General features: G+C 39.9%; 1 protein-coding gene across 1 annotated transcript; it reads right to left on the bottom strand.

Annotated features, from left to right (window-relative positions):
* Positions 1-558: 558 nt before the first annotated feature.
* hyi (hydroxypyruvate isomerase) lies at positions 559-5,063 on the bottom strand. The gene is made up of 9 exons (XM_034237326.1): positions 4,927-5,063; positions 4,534-4,795; positions 4,298-4,409; positions 3,310-3,424; positions 2,933-3,011; positions 2,255-2,304; positions 2,089-2,158; positions 997-1,131; positions 559-920 (listed from the first exon to the last, which is right to left on the bottom strand). Exons 2-9 carry the CDS (start codon positions 4,730-4,732, stop codon positions 865-867), a joined length of 816 nt encoding a protein of 271 aa, XP_034093217.1. The 5' UTR covers positions 4,733-4,795; positions 4,927-5,063; the 3' UTR covers positions 559-864.
* Positions 5,064-13,016: the final 7,953 nt, after the last annotated feature.

Raw genomic sequence — 13,016 nt, 5'->3', positions numbered from 1 at the left:
CGAAGAACTGGTTCTGAACCTGAAAAGCTCTAGCACGGAGCTTGAACCGGAGTTGCGTTGGTGTGAATGAGGTATAGCAGGGACGGAAAAGGGGGTGAAAAGGTTCTCATGAACTAATTTTAGTTCCGGCTCTTTTTGGTGTGAACGCAACATTTCGGAACTATATCGGAACTAAAGTGGGAAAAGTACTGCGGTGTGAACGCGCCTAATGGTGTTGTGTGGTTTGGGTGCTGTCTGTTTCATCGTAGAGCTTCGACCTCAAAGTGTTTTTTACTTCATGAAAGTTCATTATTACTTTTGGTAGCATTAAATAATGATGTATTATTCTGCGTCTGGTTGTGCTTAGCCCCATCCTCTTGTGTCAGTTCTGGTTCCAAAAAACAAGATGGCGACGGCCAAAATGCCACACTCAAGGCAAAAAAACAAAATCCATCAAACAAAAGGTGACAATGTCCACCTCTTATATATATATATATCTTCTTGTCTTTAAACAGAATACAGAAAATCAGCTTTCCTGCTAAAGTCTCCTCTCACTTCCAATCATTCACAAGTTTTAGAGAATTTATCAAGTTAATTTATTAAAACTATAACAATGTATTGATTTATTTTTTTCAGGAAATTTTTAATATCTACATGGTATAATAAGTCAAACAATATAATTAAATCATAACAATTATCAGAGTACCAATTCAATGTTGGTTTGTGTGATGCTAAAAGCAAAATATAAAAATGGTTAATATAAGAGAATTAGTTCAAAAAAAAGAAATGACTCAACGTAGAAGTAGTCTTAGTAGTAAAAAAAGTATGCCAATCCTTAAGCAGGAAACTTGAAGCACATACAGCTGCGTGACGGGACTCTGCTCCTCACTCGCTGTGTGTGCAGTAATCTCTCATCCAGCCCAGACCCTCCTGTGTGGAGCCTGAGGGAGACAGAGACCATTAGAACATGTTTTTCCTGACGGGGTGTCATGATATTGGAATAAAGAGAGTGCTGACCCAGAGGCTTGTATTCACAGCCGATGTATCCCTGGTAGTGCAGCCTTTCCAGCGTGTTGAACAGGTATCTGTAGTCCAGCTCTCCGGCGCTGTCAGGCTCGTTCCTACCGGGAACCTGAGCCACCTGAACATGACCTGAGAAACATGTATATCATTATCAGCTGAAGAGGCACAAGCACAGCTGGGTTGTTTCTTTCATAAATGTAATTGTCTGAATTAATTTAGCCATGTCTCTTATTCAAACTTTCCCATATTTTCTTTCTCCAAAAGAATAACCAGTCGATCAAAGTCACCATCCTTTTGTCATTGCATCATCAAGGTTTGGCGAACACTAAACTCTTGTGATTTAATTTAGGAATGATGACAATCAAGGTTGTATTTTTGCCAGACCTGCCTAGAAGAGAACTAAATACTAATAGGTTTGTCGAACTCTTTGAAAACACAGATTTTTCACGTAACACTTCTCTCCTCCCATTAATCAGGTGTGTTGATCAACACAGGTGTAAGGGGGGCGTGGTCTGGGGAATATTTGGTAGACGTAGCTTTTGTTTTAGTTGGAGAAGAAGCCGTTAGCTCGTTGCTAAAGGAACGTTGAAACCATGAGGAGTCTGAGGATCCCAAGCAGGAAGCCCAGCAGAGCCAGAGCATGTGTTACCAGTCTCGACTAGTGGTGAGTTTATTCTTTTTAGGATGTTTTGGTCTTTTTGAAAGGCATTGTTTTCCTTACATTGTATTTTTGCTTTGTTGACTGACATTAGATGTATTTATGTTGTACTGGCTGCTTTGAGAAGACAATTCCTGTGGACCTTGAAATGCACATTTCTCCAATCATTTGTTGTGCTTTTGTTTGAGGCAGAGTTTTATCTAAATAAAGTCTCTAATAAGCCATTCAGATTTCTCCTTTATTTTTGGTTAGGGTTATAAAATATTTAGAGGACAAATAATAATCAGCCCATCTTCTAACCAAGTTTTAGAACCACAGGTTGGATCTTTTAGTTGTAACTGTAAACTGAATGTTATAATATATGCAACTATATTCTTCAGACATTCAAAAATATGGGGGAAAGAAGCCCGGGCAGGTGCCTTACTCACCAATAAGCGGAAGATACTTTTGTATGTTTTGTGTCAGGTTTCCATCCATTATTTGCCAGTGAAAGACGTCCTGAAAGAGTTCAGACGTCTGGTAAATCAAGTCAACTTTTAACATAGTTTGCAGTTTTTATACTTTCAAGTTGAGACATATTTCCTAAGCACCCACCATTTGCAGCTTAATGTTTGGCTTTCCAACCTTCTCCAGTATCTCAGCAGCTGCAGACAAAAAAAAGGATGATCTGAAACATGACTCGAGGCAGGTAGAAAGACATTATATAGGAAAAAACAGAAGGTGTGTTTTCATTTTTAAAGTAATAGTAGAAATAAGTCGCATACTATAAAATAACTGGCATACTTGTACTGTAAATAATCAAATCTGTTGAGCACACTACAACCAGACACATGTTGTTCTGTCTGCATCCTTTCATGGTGATCTAAGGAGTGTTCAAATGTGAGATTCAATTACATAATGTGCCATTATGCACTTACATCAATATATTTGTATAACATCTGTTAATGGTTGCAAAATGACTGCCTACTTTTTATAGCTTTTAAAGGAATCATATTACCATTTGACATTACGTTTGAAAGCGACTTAAATGTTAATGCTAACAAATATAAAGACCAAGAGGTCAACTAATTTGAGTCGTCAATAAAATATGTAAAGTATACTGGTTGATGGACAATGGAAAGGTCTACATGCTGGTTAGCAATGGTGAGGTCTCAACTGGTTAAAGAGGGTGAGGTCTACATGCTGGTTAAAGAGGGTCCGGTCTACATTCTGTTTCGTGCAGATTTGCCTATAAGCTGGTTGATTTGATCTCAGTGGGACGAGGCGTCTTACCCTGATGAGGAGAGTCCAGGAAATACCTGGGATCTGTTATCCTTGTGTTGATTGGTTCTATCAATCCCGTGATTCCTTCCTGTGAGGAAATTGACAGTTTGAAACATTCTGAACACTGAAAGGCATGAAAGGTATATATGTGCACCATTAATAGGAAATCATATTTAAAAATGTTTAAAAACAAATTTGAGATATATTGCATGTGAAACAACTGCACTGCAATATGCAGAGCAATGCAACCAAATTCATGTATGTGCAGGAATAATACTTTTAATTTGACATATATCCTACTTTTCATGCTGCACTATATTTACGCAATAATCCAGTTTGACTTAATTCATTGCGCTGAGAGTTGTTGCCCAGTAAAGGTCGCCTACCTTAGAGAGGATATCAGCAGCATACTTTAGGTTCTGCACAAAGACGGCCTCCATCTCCTTGGCAACCGCCTTTCTCTGTGAGCCCATGGGAACCCTTCCTGCCATCAGGTGGATTCTGGGAAATCATGGAAAATACCACATGCATAAATACAACCACGAAAAGTTTAAACCCTGCTAAAGATGTTTCCTCCTCACCGAGGCAGAAGCCCTGAAGACAGAGCGTCTCAGTAATATAGACTTTTTATTTAATGTCACGTAAAAGAAGGATCAAGTGATTTCTCTTGATTGTCTTTGAGATGTATCTACAGCTTGATTGGAGACAGCCTGTGGTGAATTGGAATGGACATATGGAAAGACACACATGTATCTTGATTACATCGCAGAGCTCAGAGGAAGTGTGTCAGGAGAGGGGAATAAAAGCCTGAAGATAACTCTGGCTGAGCTCCAAAGACCCTGTGTGGAGTTGGGAGAAACCAGAACCAGAAACTGAGCCAACATTCCACCTGAACCTCTAACCAGTGAAAGACTCAAAAGCACCTTGAGGACTTTCAGACTATGAGAAGCAAAGTGTCTGCACTGTCTGCAAGACTGAATAATTTAGCCTAAAATCAAGGCATCGTGTCTGGAGTAAACTAAGCACTTCTTATTAACCGTGCAGACAGTATCCTCTACAGTGCAGCATGGAGGTGGCAGGTTGAGGCTGTGTCGATGTGTTTCAGCAGCAGCGAGTGGGAGAGCTGAGCAGGGCAAAGTACAGAATGGAAACTTGTTGCACTGTTCATCTGTCATGGCCGCAGGACAGCGACCCTCAGCACAGCGGAAACAACACAGGAGGGTCCTTGTCAAATTGATGCAGCACATTGCATATGTTTATGTGCTCTATAAGGAAACTAGCCTTATGAAAAACACATTTGATGTACTAATTTCAGGGTAAAGATTTATGGTTGAAAACAGATAAGAATACATATTTACTCTGCCAATTCCCCACCTTTTGCACTCCAGAGCTCTTGCATACTTCAAAGCCAGGTCCAGACCCTGTCTGAACTCTGCCTCTCTCCCAGGAACTGCTCCGAGACCAAGATCCCCTCCCTTTATATCTCCTGTAAATCACATAAAGTATTTCATTACCACCATCATCATGCTATAACAACTATCTATAGTTTCTGGTGGAAATGAACAGCTGCTGACTTAATTTAAAAGTCAGTGTGTCGGAGTTAGGGTCACCTGGCGGGGTGTTGATGAGGACCAGCTCCACCCCCGCAGCCTCTCTGGCCCTTCGGAGCTGCTCCAAGTCGGACTCGTACAGCCAGGCCGCCTCCACCGCCTGGAAGCCGGCCGCAGCAGCCGCGGAGATCCTCTGGTGGAAGTCAGGAAGCTCCGTGAAGAGCCAGGAAATATTGGCACAGAACTTCAACGGAGCCATGCTGCTTCACTGAAGGGGACAACGACCCTGAGTGCAGCGTGTGTGCGCGTGATGCACTTTAACCTGATGACAGCAGCGGGGGAGACAATATTTGAGGACAAAGCATATTTGGTATTGACAATGGAACAACACAAAATAGTTCAAATTATACTTGATAGGCAATGCTGGGCAAAGTTCTCTTTATTTCCACTTACTGGCAGTCTTCTTCTTCTATATTCGTTTCGCATTGAAATGTGCAAATGGAAATAAAGAGGGGAGTATCAGCAAAATGTTGCAGGAGTCTGTGCAGCGCAGAGTTATGTTATTGTCACATGACTGGCAGCATGCTTCCTGGTCTGTGTAATACGCAGGCGCAGGAAGTTGCAGTCACGCGAGAGAATACAAATTTGCGTTGTCAATGCAACACTTTCCTTCAGTTTTAACCATGGTTTTAACCTATATAATCAGTATTTGGTTTTAACCCAGTAATTGATTGATAAAAAAGAGACTTATGTTTTAAAAGTGACAATTGTACTTTTTAATGCATATGTCCAGACCAAACGGAAAACTGGGGCAGAGCCATTCTTATTATACATCCATGGGCAGAGCCGGGAGGCCAATCAGGAAGTGCCTCAAATTTCAGTTCATCTAGTGGCCAGTAGGAGCAGTCTGCAGAAGGGAGCAATATCCATAGACCCCCATGTTAAAATGACAACCACAACGTGATGGCCGTCTTGGTGTGTGGTGCGAGACCAAAGATGTAGTTCATAGAGCGGTTTCACACAACAACAAAAAGTGTTACTTCACAGTTTTTAAATGTTTTGACTTGCAAAATTATGTTTTAAATTGACAAACATCATATGTGTAATTCGTGGCACAATTCAAATGGGATAGAAAGATAATCTTTCCCGCTCCATTGACTTCAATACATACTTTTTCCGAAATAAGGTCCCATGGAGGTCCCCCGGAAAGGGAGGGACTTCGGCTCTCTATAGTCTATGGTCCAGACTTACATGGGCATTAAAGTGGTATAGCCTACACTTCCTGTCTCCAGTCCAAAGTGTGCGGTGTCTTTTATGTTCAGTATTATGCACACATGTAATCCGACTAAATGCATTTCAAGAGGTTCATATTCAAATCCCCTAACATAACAGAGTTTCTCTCTGGTTTTGAGGTCAAGAGAACTGAACAAACTTTAATACAATCTTTGACAGTCAATCAATTACTTTACCACCAGAGAGCCCCATCAAACATATTCCACTGAAGCCCTCTAGAGATCCCTCATTTAGAATATTAAATAAGATAGTTTCCACTTCCAGGTCTATTCTTTGTTTAAATAGTAAACCAAATTGTTTTTAGTTTATTTAAAGAATTCCCTACAGTCCTCTGTCAGCCATTGCTATAACGCCATTACAAAAAGTCCAATACAAGTACACTGAAGTAAAAGTAAACTTTATAAAAGCTTAATGGTGTAGACTAGTGAGCCAAACTCGAAAGGTTGGCCTTTGTTGTGGTTGTTTATGTGGTAAGCAGATGGACAATACATTTGGACAAACGATCAAAACTATAACCGATGGGTTCCAAGATGAAACCATTGTGCCAACTGCAAATAATAATTTGTACACAATTGGTGTATAATAAACTGCATAACTTTGGAGTCTTGATGGTTAATTTTGTGTATTTATATGTTTGTTTTTGTATTACTAGTAATTTGTCTTTGATTTACCAATTCAACATTACATCTGGCAGCATAAAAAGTCAATCTGACCAGCTGCATGTTGCTTCAGCACTCTTTTGCATGAATGAAGGAATTTTAATTGTAAGAACAGAGAGCGTTTCACTGCCTTCATTTTAAAATGACAGCAGCTTTCAAAACTGCAAAAATGGAGCCACCTGTTGGTTATGAGGCCCCCAGCAGGTTTAATGTCAGGGGGGGTATCAAAGAGTAGACCAGCTGCCCTCATAAGTCTGTATATTAACACCAGACCCAGACTGGACATAATGTTGATTTATTTTTCAGGCTGATATGCTAATGTCTAAAAGTAAATGTATTATTGTAAGATGAAAATATATACATTCATGTAAGAACATTGACACTATCTAGGAATAACCTAATAGTATTTTTATACTTTAGAGTTCCATCTGGTCAATTTGTTTTGTTCCACTACTCTTTAGGCTAGCATCACACTGAGACTGACAGGGCCTTTCACCAAAACACAGTGAGTGTTTGGTCTATGTTAAGCTTTGTTTACTCTCCCATTCTTCCAAACCTTGTACCACCTTTTGGTGTTCATGTTGCTTTTTAGTCCTCACCCACTGAGGCATGCTACTACATAACTGGGTGTGCCAAATCAGAGAGAATAACAGAGTAGCCTCCTACAGAGACCCAGTTATAATGTCCTCTTGAAGCCTACTCACAAGGTCCAAAATTAGCTTTCAAAACATAAAGTCACTGTTTGACTTTCTACAAAAACTTGCTATGAGTCATCACCTGACTGAGATATTTAATTTAGAATGAAAGAAAACGCGATGATAAACATGCATTACCATTTAAAGGCCCACTTCCTGTTTCAACTTTGACCTACTGTACTGTACTTAACGTGGTTTTGTGCACACTATTTTTGCCGTACAATGGGAGTTGTTTTTTTGCAACCTTTCAGTCTCACAATTTCAGGAAGAACTGTTGGCTCATGCTTTGGTCCTTGCAGTGTTTGATTCCTTTGTGATGCTGGTGAGCTCCCAGATGTCAACCAATACATTGGTGAGTTATCAAATGGATAGAATCAACCTATTCAAGTGACCTCTAGCTGCTGTAGGAATTTTGATGAGAGGAAATGATATATCTTGAACGTCATCACAGAGGACATCACAGAGACTGCTGTTTATTTGCTTTTTCCAACCCTTAACCAACATTTCTTTCTTTGAGCCATGACATTTACCTTTTCATGACAATGGTATTTCCAAAAACCAAACCTTATCCAAAGTAGTGTCAGTAGAACAGGAAAATAATATTTGTGTCATTAGGTAGATGGACCAACAACATTTCATTTGGAAGACGTATATGTGCAGCACACACAGGGATTTTGCAATAACAGCAACTTGTAACTGGTCCAAATATTGTGCGTGGCAATATTTTCAGCCTACAGCTGAAAAGTGTCCTCACAGGCGGATTTCCATTTCAAATGCGGAGCTGAACTGTCAGATAGGTGAGCTGTTCGAGGTTACAGGTGTCCAGAGTCCCTGCTGGCTTTATTATCTCTGAGCAAACAGCCCTGCTGACTTAGTTTAATATATGCAAATGCTAACATGGTTGCACCCCTGACAACAGCTGATAATGGCAGTTTAGCTGCTGTTGTGTCATTTACGCAGACATCCTCCGGCTGTGGGAGATCCCCATACATTACATTACATTACATTACATTGCATTTAGCTGACGCTTTTATCCAAAGCGACTTACAATAAGTACATTCGACCAGGAAGACACAACCTTGAAGAAAACAGAATCATATAAGTACATCAGGTTTCATAGAGCCAAACATTTCAAGTGCTACTCAACTGGCTTTAGGTAATCCAGTCCTTTATTAGTATAAAAGTGCTTCGTTAATAGTTCTAACGCTCGAAGTGGAGTCGAAAGAGATGAGTTTTCAGTTTGCGCCGGAAGATGTGCAAGCTATCTGCCGTCCTGATGTCAATGGGGAGCTCATTCCACCATCTTGGAGCCAGGACAGCAAACCCACGTGTTTTCGCCGATGGGAACTTGGGTCCCCCTCGCAGCGAGGGCGCAACGAGTCGTTTGGCTGATGCAGAGCGTAGTGCACGCGCTGGGGTGTACGGTTTAACCATGTCCTGGATGTAGGAAGGGCCAGATCCATTCGCAGCATGGTAAGCAAGTACCAGTGTCTTGAAGTGGATTCTAGCAGTTACCGGAAGCCAGTGAAGGGAGCGGAGGAGCGGAGTGGTGTGGGAGAATTTAGGAAGGTTGAAGACCAGACGAGCCGCTGCATTCTGGATGAGCTGCAGAGGTCGGATGGCACATGCAGGTAGACCAGCCAGGAGGGAGTTGCAGTAGTCTAGGCGTGAGATGACGAGAGCCTGGACCAGAACCTGAGTCGCTTTCTGAGTCAGCTGGGGACGTATCTTCCTGATGTTGTAAAGCGTGTATCTGCAGCAACGGGTTGTAGCAGCGATGTTTGCAGTGAAGGACAGGTTGTTATCTAGGATCACACCCAGATTCCTTGCAGTCTGAGTCGAGGAAACAACTGAGGTGCCGATGTTGATTGTTAGGTCAAGACATTCCCTGCACTCCAAGGCAGAAATACTACTGTAAAAAACGAAAGCAGACTATAGTGTTTTTTTATGGCTCATTGACGCACAGGAGTCAACCTTAAAGAGGACCTATTATGCTATATTGGAAAAATATATTGTAGGGCCATACCTATACTGTACAAAACATGTCTGTGAAGTTTTTTGCTTAAAATACCAAACAGATCACCCATTGTAGCCATGCCTCATACTGCTCATACCCCTCTTTTGCAGCCCGTTAGAAAAACGCGGATTTTGAGTCCTTAGCTTAAAAAAAACAATCGGAATCAGAATTCTACCGGGGTTAAAGTTAAATTCTGCTGTGATAAACGCCATCCTGTTCTAAACCACATCAAGGATTATTTCTGAAACAGTATGGAGCTCAAATGCTTTTTCTCTTGCAGGTTTATCACAAGGTGAGTTCCTTTTTTTATTTCCTGCTTTTTAAACACGTGCTCTACAATACAGGTTAGCTCTGAGTGTTAGCGAGGCTTGGTAATGTTACAAAGAACACGTCAGGCATTGTTTCTGATCGCAACTTTCTGTGGGTCCACCATCCAAAATTACATAATATCTGCAGCAAATCTGTATCCGCGTATACCCCCGTTTTTAAAAGATTTGGGTACGGAGGAAAAGAGAGCGGGTTTTATTTTCTGACACTTGGTGAGTTCCCAGACGCACCGGGGCGGGGACACATATTTATGTATAAAAGACATACAAAAGTGCATTTTGCATGATAGGTCCTCTTTAACATTACTCAAAACCCCCCAAAGAAAGTGTGCTGGGCGTTGAAGCAAGTGGCTATAGTGTCTACACGGTGGTATTACAACTTGTCAGTCTGTGATGTAATTTGGGCCGTAAATACTTTTTCCCATTGTCTTGCATTGGGAGAGGGACGTCTGTAAAGCTGCGAAAATGTATTTTATAACATTATATGCTTACCTTGAAAATACTATATGCTTACCTTGAAAATACATTTTCAAGATAAGCACAGAGTTGGGTGTAACGCGTTACTGTAATAATATTACTTTTGTCGGTAACGGAGTAGTGTAACGCGCTACTTTTATAATTCAGTAATCACACTACAGTTACTAACATTGCCCCGACACGCGTTACTTCGTTACTTATTAAAATCAGTCATAATCATCAGACTGACAAGAGGGGTTTCCGCCGCAGGTTTATATGTACGTAATCTGCGCGTCCACATCTCCACGTGCAGTGCTGCATAAACATGGCTGAGTCAGCGATAACTTTCGAGGGGTGGAGGTATGCCCATTATTTTGAGTTCGTCCGAAGAATAGACAGGAATGTGACGGTGAGGTGCAAACTGTGTCCAGGCCAGAAGCTGTTATCCACTGCTGTAAACACCACGTCAAACCTCAACACACACCTGCAAAGAACACATGCTAAGGTGAAGCTACCGCACACGCTATTTGTTGTTTGTTTATATAATGTAGGTTGCGTTCGGATAGTTTAAAAATCAGCTCCTAAATTCTAACCCTATCTCCTATTCCTTGACCTCTGAGTGCGCAGTTTGTACGTGCTCGGCGAGTAAAGTAACGAGTTACTTTATGTAGATAGTAATGAAGTAGTGTAATATATAACTTTTTTTTAAAGTAATATGTAATATGTAATATATTACATTTTTTTAGTAACGACCCCATCTCTGGGTAAGCATATAATACATTTAAAATGTGCTAAATATATACAGTGCAAAAAACAAAAAAAGAGTAGTAAAAGCAGCTCACGACTTGTTTTATTTTTTGAAAGTAGCTCTCATCCTAAAAAAGGTTGGAGACCCCTACAATAGAGCGTAAAAACTGTAACTATAAGTATCTGAAATAAATATGTGTACTGAAACAAATACCAATTACTGTATTGCATTGTTTTCTTATGCGCAATTACTTCATACTGTCTTTGTCTTTTTCGTCCCGCATTTATTGGGCCCCCCTCAGAAAATAACTGGCCCCAGCGTGGCCTCCCCAGTCAAATTGGTCTAGAACCGCCACTGATGATGTCCAAGGTAAAGGTACCCCATTAAGCTTTTTGGGGTTTTGCAAATGCTAAAATTCCAAAGTTCTCTCCCCAAGTGCACTATGGCTATGCAATTTGCAATGCTTCTATTGGCTAGCGCTCCAACGTATTGAATGTTGATGTTGATGAATCCGGTTCATCAACAGGAAAAATAAATATGCACTCCTCAGACAAGGAAGGAAACTAAAAGGGACCAATGTTTACATTAACACCTTACGAAGAAGAACGCGGACATCGCAAGGAGAGCACGTATACTAAGGAAACAAAACAAGATTCAAGCAACATGGTCGACAAATTGTAAAAATGTTATCAAACTAAATGGATCAACAGCAGAGATGGCGAAAGTGCTCATTATCCGGGAAATCACCGAGCTGGATCAGTTTGAGGAATGAATCATCAAAATCAACATAAGGTAACTGAATAGCTACACACTGAAATGAACACACTAAGAACACCCATGATAAGCTTGGACAAAAATCACTTACCTGCTGAATATGAAAAACTGGACTTGAAATGTTTCAAATACATGGAACATAGATCACAAGACATTGAAAAGGATATTGACCCTGAAAATAATTTCTACAATAACATCCATAACCAATGTGAATACTACACAGAAGATCAACTCAAAATAAATGGAATGATGGATGGATCAATATCAATATTACATTTTAATAGGAGAAGCCTCATTTCAAATGAATCAAAGATCAAACACTGTTTAAGGCAACTGGAGAAACAAGTTACAGCCCTAGCAATATCAGAGACCTGGCTTAGTGAGGAGCAAGCTGACATGGTTGAAATCGAGGGAGACAACATGTTTTTTACTAACAGGACACATTCTAAAGGTGGGGGGACTGCACTTTATATTGACAAAAGTTACAAAAGTAGATCTGTCAGTAATATGTATTTCGCTATAGACAACATTATGGAATGCATAACAGTAGAAATTGAAATGAAAACATCTAAAAACCTTCTGATAAGCTGCATGTATAGAAAACCAGGATCATGTATTGACACATTTGAGAAAAAGCTAGCTGAACTTTATAACTACACAAGCAGCAAGAAAATGCTCTTTGTATGTGGAGATTTTAACATTGATTTGCTGAACCCACAAGAACACAATGCAACTACAGAATTTATTAATTCTATGTATAGCAACAGTTTATATCCTACAATCACACGACCAACCAGAATAACATCACACAGTGCTACACTCATTGACAACATATTCACAAATGTTATGGATAGGAAAGTAATAAGTGGAATATTAATCAATGACACAAGTGATCACCTGCCAGTCTTTGCAACAATACAGAACTACTAGGATCAAAAAAGACACCAGAAAAGTCACAATTACAAGACACAAAACACTAGAGTCTGTTCATTCTTTTAAAGAAGAATGATCTAAACAAGACTGGAACAAAGTGTATGTACCAGATGCAAATGAAGCCTATGAATCATTTCTACATATTCTATCAGGGCTGTATGAAAAACATTGTCCTCGTGTAAAGAAAATAGTGAAACAAAAATATGCTGAAAAACCATGGATCACTAAGGGAATATTAAATGCATGTAAAACGAAAAATGAATTGTATAAAGACTTCTTAAAGAATGGATCAGTAGAGGCTGAACAAAAATACAAGACATACAAAAACAAACTAACAAAGACAATACGATGTAGCAAAATGGATCATTACAACAAATTATTGGAGGATAACAAAAATAACATTACAAATACATGGAATGTATTAAATACCATTATTAAAAAAGGAAATGGAAAGGCACAATACCCAAACAGTTTTCTGTCAAAAAACGATACAGTAGTTTATGACATGACCTCAGTTGCTGAAGATTTCAATAAGTACTTTGTCAATGTTGGTCCTTGTCTAGCTGGGGAAATTCCAAATACTGGTTGTAGTGATGGTGTTGCAAGTAAAGATATATATGTGAAGGAAACTATATTCTTAAG

The sequence above is a fragment of the Gymnodraco acuticeps genome, unplaced genomic scaffold (assembly GCF_902827175.1).
Source record: "Gymnodraco acuticeps unplaced genomic scaffold, fGymAcu1.1, whole genome shotgun sequence".
Classification (NCBI taxonomy): domain Eukaryota; kingdom Metazoa; phylum Chordata; class Actinopteri; order Perciformes; family Bathydraconidae; genus Gymnodraco; species Gymnodraco acuticeps.
Note: the sequence above shows the minus strand (reverse complement) of the source record. Positions and strands in the feature narration are given on the sequence as shown.